The sequence below is a fragment of the Oncorhynchus keta genome, chromosome 23, assembly GCF_023373465.1.
Source record: "Oncorhynchus keta strain PuntledgeMale-10-30-2019 chromosome 23, Oket_V2, whole genome shotgun sequence".
NCBI classification, from domain to species: Eukaryota; Metazoa; Chordata; class Actinopteri; order Salmoniformes; family Salmonidae; genus Oncorhynchus; species Oncorhynchus keta.
This window is the reverse complement of record NC_068443.1, coordinates 25,881,988-25,900,785: the sequence shown is the minus strand read 5'-3', so window position 1 is coordinate 25,900,785 and position 18,798 is coordinate 25,881,988. Positions and strand designations below refer to the sequence as shown.

The 18,798-nt window shown below is 39.5% G+C and overlaps 1 protein-coding gene across 1 annotated transcript; it reads left to right on the top strand.

Moving 5' to 3' along the window:
* Nucleotides 1-14,571: 14,571 nt before the first annotated feature.
* pi15b (peptidase inhibitor 15b) lies at nt 14,572-17,788 on the top strand. Its single transcript, XM_035799935.2, has 6 exons — nt 14,572-14,934; nt 15,174-15,466; nt 15,962-16,080; nt 16,251-16,383; nt 16,593-16,708; nt 17,026-17,788. Exons 2-6 carry the CDS (start codon nt 15,200-15,202, stop codon nt 17,159-17,161), a joined length of 771 nt encoding a protein of 256 aa, XP_035655828.1. The 5' UTR covers nt 14,572-14,934; nt 15,174-15,199; the 3' UTR covers nt 17,162-17,788.
* The last annotated feature ends 1,010 nt before the right edge of the window (nt 17,789-18,798 follow it).

Here is an 18,798-nt window from a genome sequence, read left to right as displayed (position 1 = left end):
TAAGAATTCAGTTTACGTGTGAAATCAGTGCTGATTTACTGTTGATAAATGACAAGATGATTATATGAATCTCAACAGTCAGATAAAAGACATTGAACTGGCCAGTGGTGGTGGTAGCAAACATAAATTAGTAGCTAAATCTTAATTTGACCCTGCTTCTCACAGCAGGAAACAGTAAATGTGAATTATGTGGATTATAATTCATTAACATTTTTGTAGTAGTTAATACATTTTTTGTCAGGGCAAGTCAAGTCTGACATTTAGAAGCTGTTTTGAATCAACTACAATTTGCATTTCTCTACAAATTCTCTGTGACAACAGTGATCAAATTAAGATAAAACTAATTTACTGACTGATTATAAGGCAACAGGGACATCTACTGAGCACTGCTAATCCTGCAACGTTGTACATGAATCGGGACATTGATGGGTGTTGGACTAATGTTTTTTGGTCAGAAGAAGTCATTATTATTTTTTTGTTGTTGTTGTTGAAAATACATAATCAATAGGTTACAAAACTTGCTATAGTTTTTGATCATGTTGGCTCTAAAAGTTTTGGGAGTTTGTAGTTTGTAGCCTATATAGGAAGGACGTGGCAACAGGCAGGTCTCACCACTGGGTGTCAGTGTGCACATTGTTAATCTGCATTGCAAACACAGTAGATCTTCAATAAAATGCCTCATCCCCTATTGCCTTTTTGGATCTTAATTATGCCACTGGGGAGAAAGTAAGGGGACTTTTCTTAGCAGCATCCCATTGACAGGTTAACCCTTACATTTAATATCGCTTTGCATGTCAACCATGGTCCATTGTTTTCCCATGCCACTGTCTACAATAAATGTGACCAAGCTTAATCTATACCATCAGTGTGGCTCAGTTGGAAGAGCATGGCACTTGCAATGCCAGAGTTGTGGCTTTGATACCCACAGGGGACAAGTATGAAAAATGTAAGTCACTCTGGATAAGAGCATCTGCTAAATGACTAAAGTGTAAAAAAAATGAATGCGTGTACATGTTACAACAATAGTATGTTGATTGAATATTAATCTGTGGAAGAAATCACAATGTAGACTCTTTGGCATGATGTACAGTACCATGTCAAATAATATACATACAAATGTATTTCATTATCAAAGCATTTACTGTGGTGTCCATTTTGGAAAAACAGTCCCTCTTCACCTTTTTCAGTGAAGGTTTTGGCTTTAGTTACATCACTAGAACTGAATCCATGCTTCTTTGTAGGGTCTACAGATCCCTACAGACTGTAATACTGCAGAGTACAGCTCTCTACAGCAGGAGGTGAAGACATGCTGGCCAACAATAACACCAGCTAAGCAATTATGAGAAAATGACAAACTAAGTGTAACTGATATGAGCTTGGCAAGCAATTTGTTTCAGAACCATGTTATTATTATTACCTCTATCGTGGTGGGATTAATGGTCAGAGAAACTATACAAATGAACTCCTTATATCAGCATAAAGTGTGACCTATACAATATGTTATCTGACACTCGTCATATAGATTAGTTTCAGCTGATACCAGGTCAACATTTGACACTGTTATTATTACCATAAATTACATAGGTTTGTATGTGGTTTGAATGTAAAAACAGACTTAGCAGGTAATACGTCTCACTCTGTTTCTCTTTGGTGATTCATTGTTATTACATATAACCCCTCCTATAAAAGTCTACCACTGACTTTATAGCCCTATATTGCACGAGTTACCTAACAGTCCACGACGGGAGCCTAAATTCCCACCAGCAACAGGATTTGGTTTCTAGATAACAGGCAAAACATGGTGCGAAGGAACACATCATATCCTTACAGGGAAAATTGTTTTATTATTATTTGCAATTTATATGTACTGTGTGTGTAGTAGCTTATGTGATAATAGCTTGTATACAGGGCAGTATATGGCAGCTTTAATGTTGTGAGGAAACTAATACCATTTTCAGTCACTTTGTGGTCTTTTGTGGACCTGTACTGAATTTGATAGGAAAATACTATATAATAATAAGTTAACATGGCAAAGAAGTCAATAATAATGTGTCACTGTATTCATATTTATGTACAGTCGAGAGTTGCAGGGGTAACTCTGACATTTATGTTTCTTATCGCCCCTGGTGTATCAGCTTGTGTAAACATGGGTGAATTACATCATTAACATTTATAGAAACAATGATTTCAGCAGGGGGAACGTAAGTTCTTGCTATTATGTCAGATGTTATTGTTCAGGCTGTTATTGTTGAAGCTGAACTCGGTGTACTTCTTCTAATCTCGTGCCTTCTCCAGCATACAGAACAACAGCAATCGCCTATTATTTGCTGTAACTTACAGTAGGTTAAGTATATTTGGATTGTATTCAGAAGTAAGACTTTGCTAACTCATTTAACTGTTGTTATTAACCCTTGTCAGCTGAAGCAATGGCATAAGTACTATTTTCTATAAAAATGTATTGGCCTAACAAGATAGCATACTACATTTTTGCCCAATGCAGGCCTTACATCAGTACCCACAGGGCATAATGTCAATTCAACATTTATTCCACGTTGGTTCAACATAATTTAATTGAAATGATGTGCAAACAACATTGAGTCAACCAGTGTGTGCCCAATGGGTACGAACTACTGAAATTACTTTTACTAACATAACACAACTGAACAAATATACTGTGTAACTATGTGAAACACCTGCAGTGCAGAGGACTACTATTTTTACATATCTCTATATATGGTGATAAAATCATTTCTCTCCTCTGAGACACAGTACTACTCATGTTCTTCCAAGATCTTGAGCAATGATATATGGCATGAGATTTAAACATTTGAGCACAATGACAGATTTATAGTCTCAACTCCCTGATGAATGTTATGAACATATTTATAAACACTACGATTTAAAGGTTTTGAACAACTGATTTTATTAGATTTTTCAATGGTTCGGTTACAAAAGGTCTGAAGATAGTACTTCCTGGAGAATGCTAATGGATATTATTCAATCCATGATGTCATTCACCAAATGCAAAATGCCCTGTATGAACACGACTCAAAGTTACATGGATGGATACAGCTAGGCAGGGTTGGGGAGTACATGTAAGGGATTACAAAAACAGTAACTGTAACCTGTTATGTTACCAGCAAAAATATTGAAATCAGATTACAGATGCTTTTTGTCATGGATACTCTCTCTCCGGCCTCTAAGTCATCAGGCTGCTGATTATCCCGCACACCTGTCACCATCTTCTCACGCACCTGCGCCTCATGACACTCACCTGGACTCCATCACCTCCTTGATTATCTTCCCTATATCTGTCACTCCTCTTGGTTCTTTCCTCAGGTGTTATTGACTCTGTTTTCATGTCGGTGCGTTGTTTGTGTTCATTGTTTCTTATATTTATTAAAACACTCACTCCCTGAACTTGCTTCCCAAATCTCAGCGCACACTTTTGAAAAACTAGATGATTACTTCGAGGATTACTTTGAAATTCAGAAAGGATGTTTGCGAAAAATCTTTGACACTCCTGTTTTCTCAATGACGTTCAAATCAGTGTTGAGAAAAGCCGCAACTTTAAGTTTGTTCCACCTGAGCGAGTCTGACCCCAAGTCAGAGACCACTATGATGTCAGAGACCACTATGATGTCAGAGACCACTATGATGTCAAAGACCACTATGATGTCAGAGACCACTATGATGACACCACAAATGTGTTTGATGCATTGCGGGAAAAGAGCAGGAATAGGCTTTTGTAGACTACAGTCCAAGCTATGTCTTCCAATGATGCAACTGCTGTCGGCATCCATAGATTATCCAATTTGTATAAACACTTGGAGGTAAGGATGACAGAAGTGGTGTAGTCTACTATGATACGAATATCACTTATTATTGATATCTACATAGCACATTGATGTGAATCACACTGCTGCTCTCTCATTTAGCTATTTGAGTCTTACAGATGGTGGCTTTTGTGGATGGATCTTCACAAATCTAATTGTGTGTTCGAACCAAATAATGGTTGAATTCAAGAAGTTTAAGCTGCCTATAAATCAGTTTTGGAAACCAATGGACAGCCTGTGAAAAATGCAATCTTGCAGCATCTGCATAGTGCGGATCCCAGCCTATGGAATAAAAGTGGGGATTTTATTACTCAATCTAATTCATGCTGATTTCTTTTTAATCCATAGGCATAATGGACACATGCTCAAACTTGTACACTTTTGATAGACTTAAAGGGGCAACCAGTAGTTGCTACATTAATTTTTGGATTGATAAATTCTACATATACAGTACCAGTCAAAAGTTAGGACACACCTACTCATTCAAGGGTTTTTATTTATTTGTACTATTTTCAACATTGTAGAAAAATAGTGAAGACATCAAAACTATGAAATAACACATATGGACTCATGTAGTAACCAAAAATGTGTTAAACAAATCCAAATATATTTTATATTTTAGTTTCTTCAACCTTTGCCTTGATAACAGCTTTGCACACTTTTGGCATTCTCTCAATCAGCTTTACCTGGAATGCTTTTCCAACAGTTCCAACATATGCTGAGCACTTGTTGACTGCTTTTCCTCCACTCTGTTGTCCAACTGTTCCCAAACCATCTCAATTATGTTGAGGTCAGGTGATTGTGGAAGTCAGGTCATCTGATGCATCACTCTCCTTGGTCAAATAGCCCTTACACAGCCTGGAGGTGTGTTGGGTCATTGTCTTGTTGAAAAATAAATGATAGTCCCACTAAGCGCAAACCAGATGGGATGGCGATTTGCTGCAGAATGCTGTGATAGCCATGCTGTTTAACTGTGCCTTGAATTCTAAATAAATAACCGACAGTGTCACCAGCAAAGCACCCCCACACCATCACACCTCCTCCGCCATGCTTCATGGTGGGAACCACACAGGCGGAGATAATCCTTTCACCTACTCTGCGTCTCACAAAGACACATCGGTTGGAACCAACAATCTCAAATTTGGACTCTACAGACCAAAGAACAGATTTCCACTGGTCTAATGTCGATTGCTTGTGTTTCTTGGCCCGAGCAAGTCTCTTCTTATTATTGGTTTCCTTTAGTAGTGGTTTATTTGCAGCAATTCGTCAATGAAGGCCTGATTCATACAGTCTCCTCTGAACAGTTGATGTTGAGATCTGTGTCTTTTACTTGAACTCTGTGAAGCATTTATTTGGGCTGCAATTTCTGAGGCTGGTAACTCTAATTAACTTATCCTCTGCAGCAGTGGTAACTCTGGGCCTTCCTTTCCTGTGGCGGTCCTCATGAGAGCCACTTTCATCATAGCACTTGATGGTTTTTGCGACTGCACTTGAAGAAACTTGAAAAGTTCTTGAAATGTTCTGTATTGATTGACTTCCTGTCTTAAGGTAATGATGGACTGTCATTTCTCATTGCTTCTTTGAGCTGTTCTTGCCATAATATGGACTTGGTCTTTTACCAAATAGGGCTATCTTCTGTATACCAACCCTACCTTGTCACAACACAACTGATTGTCTCAAACATATTAAGAAGTAAAGAAATTCCACAAATGGACTTTTAACAAGGCACATCTGTTAATTGAAATGTGTTCCACGTGACTACCTCATGAAGCTGGTTGAGAGAATACCAAGAGTGTGCAAAGCTGTCATCAAGGCAAAAAGGGTGGAGACTTTGAAGAATCTCAAATATAAAACGTATTTTGATTTGTTTAACAGTTTTTTGGTTACTACATGATTCCATATGTGTTATATCATAGTTTCGATGTATTCACTATTATTCTACAATGTAGAAAATAGTCCAAATTTAATAAAACCCTGGAATGAGTAGGTGTCAACTTTTGACTGGTACTGTGTGTGTGTGTGTGTGTGTGTGTGTACAGTATATATATTTTTTGAATTGATTCTTGAATAATTAAACTTAGAAATGCCTCATGAGCTTAGTTCAACTGTCACACTCCATGAGAACCCAAAATATAGGCTTGTTTTTCTCTAATGTTTGTAAACATTGTAAATGTAAACAAATACTGTGTAGCCTCATAACATGGTAAAACAATAATATTGATATCATGGATGTTCAGTCCTTGCATCCATATCTCTGTCTATTAATCTGAGAGTGGTTAAATTTCTCCAGGAACATCCCTCCAGCTTTTTACCAAAACAGAGGCAGGGCGTCATTTTGTTATTGTTTCAATGAGCTGTATAGGGCCATAAGCAAATGCTCATCCAGAGGCAGCGCTCCTAGTGGCCAGGGACTTAAATCTGTTTTACCTACTTTCTACCAGCATGTTAAATGTGTAACAAGAGGGGGAAAAAACTCCAGACCACCTTTACTCCACACAGACACGCGTACAAGCAGTAACTAAAGCAGGAAGTACCAGTGACTCGCTCAATAAGGAAGTGGTCAGAGGGCGCAAATGCTAAGCTACAGGACTGTTTTGCTTGCACAGACTGGAATTGATTCTTCCGATGTCATTGAGGAGTACATGTGACGACCCTCCCACTCTGTCTGCCGTATTCTCTCTTTGTTCTTGTTTTCTTATTAGGATGCCGGTGGGCGGAGTTGGGAGGGTCGTCAGCTACATGGGAAACACCTGGGCCAGGTGTCTCCCAGGATAAATAGACCTCTTCCAACATTCATGGAAGAGACTCTCTCCATGCAGACACCTTTTGTAGATTGTGTTGTGGTTCTTGGTGGCCGTTTGTTTGCTTTGGCACCTTTCATCACCCTGCATTATCACATTCATGCATGCAAAACACTCACTTACACTACTGATTACTGATTACACACACCATTGTATATTATACTTAGTTGCTTTAGTTAATAAATATATATTTTGCTACTCCTTATCTCCACGTTGTCTCCCTTTGTTACGGGCTTTGAGCCGGTTCGTGACAGTACACCACATCAGTCACTGGCTTCATCAATAAGTGCATTGATGACGTCATCCCAACAGTGACCACACGTACATACCCCAACCAGAAGTCATGGATTACAGACAGCACTGAGCTAAAGGGTAGAGCTGCCGCTTTCCAGGAATGGGACTCTAACCCGGACACTTATAAGAAATCCCACTATGCTCTCTGACGAACCATCAAACACACATCCGACGCTTGTCGGATGTGGCAGGGCTTGCAAACTATTACGGACTACAAAGGGAAGCACAGCTACGAGCTGCCCAGTGACACAAGCCTACCAGATGAGCTAAATAACTTTTATGCTCTCTTTGAGACAAGCAACACTGAAGTATGCATGAGAGCATCAGCTGAGAGTATCAATTGTGTGATCACGCTCTCTGTAGCCGATGTAAGACTTTTAAACATTCACAAGGCCGCAGGGCCAGACGGATTACCAGGACGTGTACTCCGAGCATGCGCTGACCAACTGTCAAGTGTCGTCACTGACATTTTCAACCTGTCCCTGACCGATTCTGTAATATCTACATGTTTCAAGCAGACCACCACAGTCCCTGTGCCCAAGAACACCAAGGTAACCTGCATAAATGACTACTGACCCGTAGCACTCATGTCTGTAGCTATGAAGTGCTTTGAAAGGCTGGTCATGGCTCACATCAACACCATTATCAAATCAAATCAAAGTTTATTTGTCACGTGCGCCGAATACAACAGGTGTAGTAGACCTTACAGTGAAATGCTTACTTACAGGCTCTAACCAATAGTGCAAAAAAGGTATTAGGTGAACAATAGATAAAGAAATAAAACAACAGTAAAAAGACAGGCTATATACAGTAGCGAGGCTATAAAAGTAGTGAGGCTACATACAGACACCGGTTAGTCAGGCTGATTGAGGTAGTATGTACATGTAGACATGGTTAAAGTGACTATGCATATATGACGAAAAGAGAGTAGCAGTAGTGTAAAAGAGGGGTTGGCGGGTGGCGGGACACAATGCAGATAGCCCGGTTAGCCAATGTGCGGGAGCACTGGTTGTTTGGCCCAGTTGAGGTAGTATGTACATGAATGTATAGTTAACGTGACTATGCATATATGATAAACATAGAGTAGCAGCAGTGAAAAAAAGAGTGTTTGGGGGGGTACACTGCCCTTTCCCACCTGGACAAAAGGAACACCTACGTGAGAATGCTATTCATTGACTACAGCTCAGTGTCCAACACCATAGTGCCCTCAAAGCTCATCACTAAGCTAAGGACCTTCGGACTAAAGACCTCCCTCTGCAACCGGATCCTGGACTTCCTGACGGGCCGCCCTCAGGTAACAACACATCTGCCATGCTTATCCTTAGTACAGGGGCCCCTCAGGGGTGCATGCTCAGTCCCCTCCTGTACTCCCTGTTCACCCATGACTGCATGGCCAAGTACGACTCCAAGACCATCATTATGTTTGCAGACGACACAACAGTGGATGTCCTGATCACTGACAACAATGAGACAGCCTATAGGGAGGAAATCAGAGACATGGCCCTGTGGTAACAGGATAACAACCTCTCCCTCAATGTGATCAAGACAAAGGAGATGATTGTGGACTACAGAAAAAGGAGGACCGAGGATGCCCCCATTCTCATCGACAGGGTTGTAGTGGAGCAGGTTGGGAGCTTCAAGTTCCTTGGTGTCCACATCACCAACAAACGAACATGGTCCAAGCACACCAAGACAGTCATGAAGAGGGCATGACAACGCCTATTCCCGCTCAGGAGACTGAAAAGATTTGACATGGCAACTGCTCTGCCTCGGACCGCAAGGCACTACAGAGGGTAGTGTGTATGGCCCAGTACATCACTGGGGCCAAGCTTCCTGCCATCCAGGACCTCTATACCAGGCGGTGTCAGAGGAAGGCCCTAAAAATTGCCAAGGACTCCAGCCACCGTAGTCATAGACTGTTCTCTCTGCTACCGCATGGCAAGAGGTACCGGAAAGCCAAGTCTAGGTCAAAAAGGCTTAACAGCTTCTACGCCCAAACCATAAGACTCTTGAACAGTTAATCAAATGGCTACCCGGACTATTTGCATTGTCCCCACCCCACCCCCCATTTTTATGCCGCTGCTACTTTCTGTTTATTATCCATGCATAGTCACTTCAACCTCTACCTAAATGTACATATTACCTCAATTACCTTGACTAACCGGTGCCCCCGCACGAAGACTCTACCGGTACCCACTGTATATTAGCCTCCACATTGACTCTGTACCGGTACCCCCTGTATATTAGCCTCCACATTGACTCTGTACATGAACCCCCTGTATATTAGCCTCCACATTGACTCTGTACATGAACCCCCTGTATTTTAGCCTCGCTACTGTTGTTTTATTGTTGCTCCTTAATTATTTGTTATATTTCCAAAAAAAAAAAATCTTAACTGCATTGTTGGTTAAGTACTTGTAAGTAAGCATTTCTCTGTAAGGTCTACTACACCTGTTGTATTCTCATGTGACAAATACAATTTGATTTGATCTGTGGATTTGCCATTTAAACAGCTGCATATTATCAAGATATCAAAGTGTCACCAACAAAAAGGGAAACAATAGGCAAATATCAAATGCAGCATATGGCATTCATTTTTCACATGTAAATAGCCCTTTTCAGTAGTGGTCAATGCCATTCTATGAGCGTAGCATTTATTTTTCAATTCGATTCAATGAGCCCAATCAGTCCTCCATGACAACAAAATCATAAAGAACAGAGTTGGGCTGGCTAATAAATCCTTAGTTTTGAGATTATGCTCAGGTAAAACAATTTGGCTAATCTATACTTCCATATTTCCATATCCTATTCTTGAAGATCAAGGGGTATAACATGCATTGGAATGATTTGAATTCTGATAGACTTTTTTAAAATTGATTTATTGATTTATTTAACCTTTATTTAACTTTGGGTAATCTAAAAGTTATGTTACTGATTACACATTTGGACAGGTAACTGTAACGGACTACATTTAGAAAGTAACCTACCCAACCCTGCAGCTAGAATAGGTGATTTGGTATTACTGATACACTTACCCAACTCACCTTTGTCCTATTATATGAGCTAAAAGAGCAAAGGCTAAGCTACTTCTAGCTCTCTGTGAGGCACATGGAGTTGATGTACATGGAAATGTTGGAATTGTTTTTATGCCAACTCTTACCAAAGACTTATAGACTTTTTAGGCTGGTTTGGAAAGCGAAAGAATGCCAGATTCTCATGCCTCTGAATGATGCTTTATAGCCACCGAAACAGTGATAGCTCTTGTTAAACAGTAGTATGTCATCGAAGGAAATAAGTTGTACAATTCCCACACATAGTTGTCTGTGTGTTAAGGAGTTGATGGGATCTTTATGCAACTATTTGGTAGACCAAATGGAAAAGAGAGTATTTATCCATAATTAGATCAAATCAACCATGTTTGACAAATTATCCAAAAAAGTCTAAAGATTCAGTAAAACTTCAGGAATTATATTTGTGGAATGATGATGATGTTAGTGTAAAGTTTCTAAACCCCATATTGCAATGCAATTCATACAGTAGGTGTATGACCTTCAAACTGCCCACTTGATAGAAGGTGTAGGGGTACCTCCTCAGCCAGTAACCCTTACTGACAAAGCAATGCAGAGGTTATGCTGGGACAGCACTGCATTCCCAGTCCAGCTTCAGGCCAAACCAAAGTAACTACTGTGCTATAAAACAAGCAATAAATCTATTCTTATGTGTGCAGAGGATGTAGTGCTTAAACTTTCACTATTTTGACTTCTTACTGTATAACAAAACCATGAGAACTAGAGTGAAACATTTGTCAATGTCACGGCCCTAGCCATAGAGAGGTTTTTATTCTCTATTTTGGTTAGGTCAGGGTGTGACTCGGGTGGGCAGTCAAGTTTCTTTATTTCTATGTTTTCTATTTCTTTGTGTTTGGCCGGTTGTGGTTCTCAATCAGAGGCAGCTGTCTATCGTTGTCTCTGATTGAAAATCATACTTAGGCAGCTTTTTCCCACCTGTGTTTTGTGGGTAGTTGTTTTCTGTTTTGTGTTTCTGCACCAGACAGAACTGTTTTGTTTTGTTCCACGTTTGTTAGTTTGTTTCAGTGTTCAGTTTGAAAAAATAATCATAAACACGTACCACGCTGCGGTTTGGTCCTCTTCTTGAGACGAGCGTTACAGTCAAACTCTCGAAAACACTCCCAAGATTACAATATATAGAGAAAAACTATTTTTCGAATATCACCTACTGTATTTCAAAACAAAAAAAAAGAACAAGATATAAAATCTTTGCTAAATGTTATGTTCATCCGAAAGGTTTTTATTAGGAGCAATTGGTTGATAAACAACCAGCATTCACAGCTGATTCCCATTATAGAAGTTGAGAGGCTCTGGCACAAAATGGGACAATGGTGTGTATCTCATTCTCATGGAAGTGATTTCAGAACCACTAAAGAAGTTTAGACTTACAGTACTTTCATGTACTGTAACTGTAACAGACTTTGGAGAAAGGCTTTGGAACTGTACTTGAGGGAGGGGGCTGTGGGTATCGGGTGTTTTTCCAGTTGTCAGCTAGCTTACAATCAATGGGAATGAGATTCATTATTTCTTTCTCTTCTTGGTTCTTCCATCATATAATCATTGTTGCATCCTTGTGCTTGAGGTTAATGAAAACAGAAATGACAGAAACGTTTGTCAGTCAGTAAATGCAAACATCTGCTATTCTAGGAAACAACCAGGGCCACTATGATGTCAGGGGCATTTTGATATTCTACGGCAACACAGCAAAAGTGGACCCTGTTTGTACTGCTCGCTTCAACACAGTCGAGATATATGCGACCCAGCAGATGTGTTTCACCAGCTGGTCAGATTTGTTTTGGCTGAGTGGTTTGGTTCTGTGTGAGTGGCAGCCAACCATCGATGCTTTCCTTTTAAATATTCTCACAGTCCTCCTCCCACAGCATCCACACCTGTTTACTCACATTATGCCAAGCACATTATGCAAAGCATGTTAAATCAACCAGAACATTGTCCAGAGATGATAAGACCTTACATTTTTGCTTAGAACAAGTTTAATAAAATTATATAATAATCAGTTTGTACTGTCTGGCAATGCAGCTTATTTCATTGGCATTAACATTTGGGTTGGATCTGCTAATTTGCCGAGCAGGTTTGAGGGTGCGTGCCAATAGAGCTGAGCTGCCCTGCCCGTCTGAGTAACATACTGGCCACAGCAGTGTGGGGTCTGAGGTAAGACAGGCCTAGGATCTGAAAAAACAATCTCACGGTCATCATCTTTGGTTGATGGCCAGTTTGCTGTCGCGGGCCTGCCAAGTCTCGATAATCTGTGAGAAGGCCAAACCTGAATTTTGAATACTAAGCCATAGAAAGCCCATTATCTCAATTAGAACAAGCCAACAAAGGGGCAATATACAGTACGTAAAGGAGTGTGTTGATTGCTTGATTTCACTACAAAATATGAATAATTCTGTATAGAATAATATTGAGAATTTGAACATGTGCAATATACCATTTTATTAGTCAAGCTATAACATAATGGATATGAGTCATTAAAAAAAAATTGTTTTGCTCCGATTGTTTTAATTCAGTATGAAATTGGGATAGTGTCATCACAGAAACTACATTTGTCAGTTCAGTCACAAATTACAGTAAGTCTTGAAACCAGCCTTTTGGGAGAATGCCTTTTGCCCATGCTGTCTGGTTCTTCTGGAACAGCTTGAAACCTGTTTCTAATATTTAAAAAAAATGAATGCTTAAGTCCACAGAGGAATATTGTGGGTTTAACTGGACTGTTTCTCTTGGACAGAAAAGGGGATCAATCAAGCTCGCCTTCGCTCAGAGGTGGGAGATGGGCCTATGCCACCGGTTCAGATCTATTGGGACTGCATGGGACTCTGAATGCACTGCAGAAGTAGTCTTCGTTTTTATGTCCCTGGAGGAATCTCATTCTGCCCCAGTTGCTGATCTTTTTTATTATTATTGTGAAAATAGAACACATGAGAGGTTTGGAATGGAATAGAATATTTGAGAATAGACAATGGAATATTTGAGAATAGGCATTGTATCCCTGAAGAACCCCATTCCTCAATTACATGATTTACTAAGCTATATAGGTCACCCTTCAATTCTAACTTTGTAATTTGTTTGGCAGCTGGAGATCTCATTTAGGGTTGCTTACAGCCTTACTATGCATCAAGCTTGTATATTTACACATCTAACTGATCTATACTAATTGTACATTTATATGAATGTTTTAAGGGTAATACCAAAACACAAGATGGGGAAAGAAATACCATAACTAGTTTAGTTGTTTATATAATGTAATTGATGTGAATGCAGTTGTGATTTCTATTGAAATAAAGGCCAAAATGAGTAAAAAATACCAAAACGGATGTGAGCTTGTATAGTTTTAACATCTCATTCTTTCAAAATGATCAAGTCTACGGTTCTAGACTAACCCCTGCCAATGGGTAAGAATATAATTGGGAGGAGTGCACAAGTGGCAAATTGAAGAGTATAGTATACTTTTAAACCCCCACATAGTTTCACGTGTCTCCAATTTGGTCAGCTTTACTGGAATATTCTTCACTTCTCCAATACCATAAAATGAAAAATAAAATTAAAATAAATATTTTTTCATCTTAAATTAAACTATCCAAAATAATATATTTGGTTTGGACAAAACTAAGTCAATGGTAACAGTCAAAATCCTGTGTCCCTTGAACAGCTGCAATGGGAGAGAGTCAAAATCTTAACAGGCATGAATAGATTTTTATAATCCATAGTATAACAAACATTAAACCAGTACAGGAAGTTATTCCAAGCGGCTAATTACACTCTTCTTGTGTAAAGAGTGATGATGTCACACCAAAAGCTACTGCCTAGTGATCTAGCTCCACTGTACAATCAATCACACAGGGAACTAAGTCCTCGTGGCTCAGAAGGGAAAACACTGCCTTGAATGGTAGGCTACCACTAAATGACCATGAATGAACATCACTTGAACTGTACTTTTAGTTTCTTCTAAGCTGTAGCCTAACGTATTATTTATGTCATTCTTTGCAGGCAACAAAATTGTCATTCTTGATGTTGCGATATTAAAACTTTAGTTAACTGAATCAATGGAACTCAAAGACGGCTCTGAGTTTACAGCCAAGCTTTTATATCACTGCACTATTTGGAAGAAAACAAGTATGTCATTCTTCCAATAAAACTTTCAAAAGCACTAAGCAAAATAAGCTAAATAACAGAAACGATGGGGTAAATCACTGAAGCACTTTGCTTCAGTTCATTTCCAAATGGCAAAGAAATGTATGACCCTCTTGAGGTTTTTTCAACTTGGCACATATTTTATTCTAGGGGGAGGGGGGAGAGTGCCCAGGCAGTAGATTTGGCCACTGAACAAGTGTAATCCTTCCATTACAATGAACATGACAAGAAAACCTAGGCACAGGAGACCTCAGACCAGGAAAATGACTTGCAATACTGTAGTTGGAAAACCTGAGACTGATCTAAATCAGTGTTTGTTCTCTTCCTGGCAAGGTTTTGTTGCTCAAGGGCATGAGCCTGATCCAATTTCAAATAAGAGCAGAAAGTGAACTGCACCATGGACTGATAACTAATACAATATCATCGGGAACAACAAGCATGGCATTGTGATGCTGACAACCAACTGAGTGAAGTGATGAAGAAGACACCTTACTATTACAGTAATATAAAGGATATAATCCTAACTTGACCTCAATGTAATGCAATTTGATTTTCAATAAATAAGCATGCAATAAACAATGTTACAAGTAGCATACAAATGATATAATGTTGACAGTAACACCACAGACACTGTTAACCATATGCTCCTTGAGCAATGACAGATTATAAAAACCGTGGCCAGGGCAGAGGCAAGTCGCAGTAGAGTGAGAGGGACTGAACAGAGTACGCAGAGAAGGGAATTGTACAACTTTGAACAGGCTGCATCTGAGACTTTCTGAATTGCGGGTAAGACATTGGCTATTCAACGATGTATTTTGGATCAAACGTTCGTGTTATATTTAGTATCTAACCAGGGAAGTGATAGTTTGAATAGTATAGTTATTTTCCAAAACATTTTGTAAAGAATTGATGTGATCTTTCTACCTTTGCGTTTTTATTCAAGAGCATGACATAATTATCCAGAGTAATGTAGGCTACCTGTTTTATTTCAAACTAGACTGTTATTTCTTTGTTTTTCTTTACAGTGCGTACGTGACTAACCTGGAGAAGAATGAAAGGCATGTGCTATTTTACCAATGTGGTCCTGTTCTGCATAGCCAGTGGAGCAAGTGGATGGCTCATCCATAACTCGACAGATTCCACTTCAATAGCCAATTTCACCGACATGAACTCAACGTTAAACGCGCAGGTGTCTGCGCTCATCCCCAAGTCTAGACGGAAACGCTGGATTTCACAAAGTGACATGCTTGCCATCCTTGACTATCACAATAAAGTCCGAGCAAACGTCTTTCCACCTGCTGCAAATATGGAGTATATGGTGAGAGCAAGTTTTTAATTGAGATTCAATTGAAAATGTTTTACATGTTAACCTAGTAGGCTACGTTTTATTTGAGATTTGTTGGCGTAGTGTTGTCTTTGTGATTTGATCCGATAACTTACTGTATAACTTTTTTTGGCAATTAAAATGTAGGTATGCATCATGAGTCATGTGCCTACTATGGCTCGGTCTATGGCTCACCCTGCTGGAAACATAAGTTTACTACATAAAATCACTGTGCTCATGGTCACAGAATTTATTTTTCTTTTTTGGGGGCGGGGGGGGGGGGGTTCTGGCATCTATTCGATATCATTGCAAGAAGCTTTACTCTTTCTACTCGGTATCAACATATAACTGATGAGCAGTTTTGTGCATTTTGTATTCATGCAAGGTAATTCAGGAAGATATTTATGAGAGCAGCTCACAATGCATGGTTTTTGTGCACTTTCAGGTTCAATCCCAATGAATGCATTATCATGTCTGCAACACATACAGGTGTGGGATGAAGGCCTTGCCAGATCTGCTGAAGCCTGGGCAGCCACGTGTCTCTGGGAACATGGACCACCATTCCTACTGAGATACCTGGGACAGAACCTGTCGGTCAGAACAGGGGGGTATGTAAAGCCTGGCATGTGTCAATCATATATCAACTGACCACGTGTTGATACAATATTTTATTTGTTTTTATTGATTGAGGGGGATCCGAGCAATGCCATCTTTGAGTCCAACCTCATGCAATGTTGACTATGGCACAAAATTAATGTACTTGATGTGTTTCTTCCAGATATCGCTCCATTCTGCAGCTGGTCAAACCTTGGTATGACGAAGTCAATGATTACATGTTTCCATACCCTCGTGACTGCAACCCCAGGTGTCCAATGAGGTGCTCTGCACCGATGTGTACACATTACACTCAGGTACAGTAGCCATCTAGGCACTTCAGATTTGGGAATGTTTGGGGTAGTCTTCTCCTGACGAAGACCCAGATGAAGGTCTATTGAACTAAACATTGCTTCTCCGAGATGAATTCAATCATTTGTGCAGTATTCAGGATAACCAGGGTGCTGGAGTTTCTTCTTTTTCAGGAAAGTATTTTTATCCTAAGACTTATCTGACTGATATTCAGATGGTGTGGGCTACAACGAACAGAGTTGGCTGTGCAGTTCAAACGTGCTATAACATGGTTGTCTGGGGAGCCATGTGGAGACAAGCAACATACCTGGTCTGTAATTATTCCCCAAAGTGAGTCCTGCTTAATACCTTAACAAGCTCCACTTATCACAGCTGAATGATTGATATCCTCTCTCTTACATTTCAGAAACTCATTGTCAGACCGAATGAGAACAGATGTATAGGTGTCCGCGTAAACTGATGTCATTATGAAAGCATCAAGGCTATTTTATGCTAAATAAAAAACTATAGCTGCTATTATGCTTTAGATTTGTGAAATGGGAAATGACTACTACATTAATTCAAATTGGAAAATTATATGTTTAATGCCCAAGGGAGCATCTTTCAACGTCAACAAGAATGACACATTATTACTCTTTCTTTTCCAGGGGGAACTGGGTAGGAGAACCTCCCTACAGAGTTGGCATCCCATGTTCAGCATGCCCACCAAGCTACGGAGGCTCATGTAGTAACAACCTATGTTTCCCTGCAATAACGTCCAACTACATGTACTGGTTCAAGTAAACCATTTAGACATCTGTTTTAATAATGAACTGTCAGATATCATAATTTCACATTGCTTCAAATGTCAGATGTATTTTCCCCAAGTACTTTATATGTACAATGTACCTTTTTATACAATTACACATTTTGAATTATAAGCTACATTTGATTTGGTTTTGAGATGTAAATGAGTATCATACATTGTTATGTTGTAGCATACAACTTATTGTTGTCTTACCATCATATTGATGGTCAAATGTATTGATCAGCAATCATGTTGTTTTTGTTGGTGACTTTTGATTGACTATTTGGTACAGAGGTCAAACCTACAAATACCTCCACTAAGGCAGTGGTCAATAAGCTTCCTCATAATTATAAAGACAAGAGTATATTGGATCGATCGACTCCAGCTCACTGTACCATATGTCAGTAGCATTTTCAACATTGAGAAATATTGTTTTTATTAAAGATTTACTGTATTTTTGTAAGTACTTCTGAAGTGTTTTCCAGAACATGAATTACATGTTTTTTTTATTTTATTTGCATGAAGCTTCATATTTTTACACCATTGAATGTCACTTATATTTGTGTTCATGTAATTGCTATGGCCCGTTACCATTGTTATAGAATAAAGACTGCTAAACTCTATGTCTTGCTTCAGAAAGTGTGTTTGGAATGTCCAACTGCATCAGAAGAGGTTTTAGAAGCTGTAGTGAGGAAAGGAGAACACCAGAGGGCAAGCCTGACAAAGTAAACCTTTTTTTTCTCAAATCAAATTGTATGTGTCACATGGTCTACACAGTTTACAGCAGGTATAAAAGGTGCAGCGAAAAAAACTCTGCAGTGGAATATTCCCTTGTGAATATTCAACAATGTCCCTGTGACTGAAGACAGAAGACTGATAATTATGGAAATGTTGCACATAAGTCACACAAAGACAAGTCATGAAATGAATAATAGGGAAAACAACACAGGAAAAGGTTATTTAGACACAATGTCAACTATCTGCTGAAACGTTCTGTACACTGCTAAATAAAATCAAAAGAATGTCCCTGGTCAACATCATTACAAAGAATTTGTTTAGGCCCGGCCCATAAGCCAATTATCTCTCGGATCTGTTCAGTTCCCCACTGACTTGGAGTCTTGCAGTGCTAGAACCCAATTGACCCCTAGCATGGAGTGGCTGCATCTCTACTGTAAAGTACTGAAGAGGACTATCAATGGCATTAAAATTCCCTTAGTAGGCAACTTTGAATTGGCAGTGGTATTTATTCACCCAAAATGTATTTGCTTGTACAAGTTACCCCATCAATGCAGTCACCTGGAAGCAACCACGGTACTGTACAGCAACCTTCTACAGGTCTTAGCTGGGCACTGACTTCATTTCCACCTGAGTGGACTTTTCTTGGTCATGTGGGTTGATTCCTCTAGACATCTTACTAGGAAGGCAGGATTGAAGTCAGCATGACCTAAGGTGCTGAGAGTCTGATGCCCAGGAAGGCATTCATAAAACAGGGAGCACAGCATGCCCTCTACCCATAGGATACCAGCTATCTCCATGATACCCACCTGAGGAACAGAGTCTGTTTCTCAAACTTGGCTTGATGCTCACTGAAGTGGAAAAAGCCTAATCAGTTTTGATGGGTTTGGCCATCCTT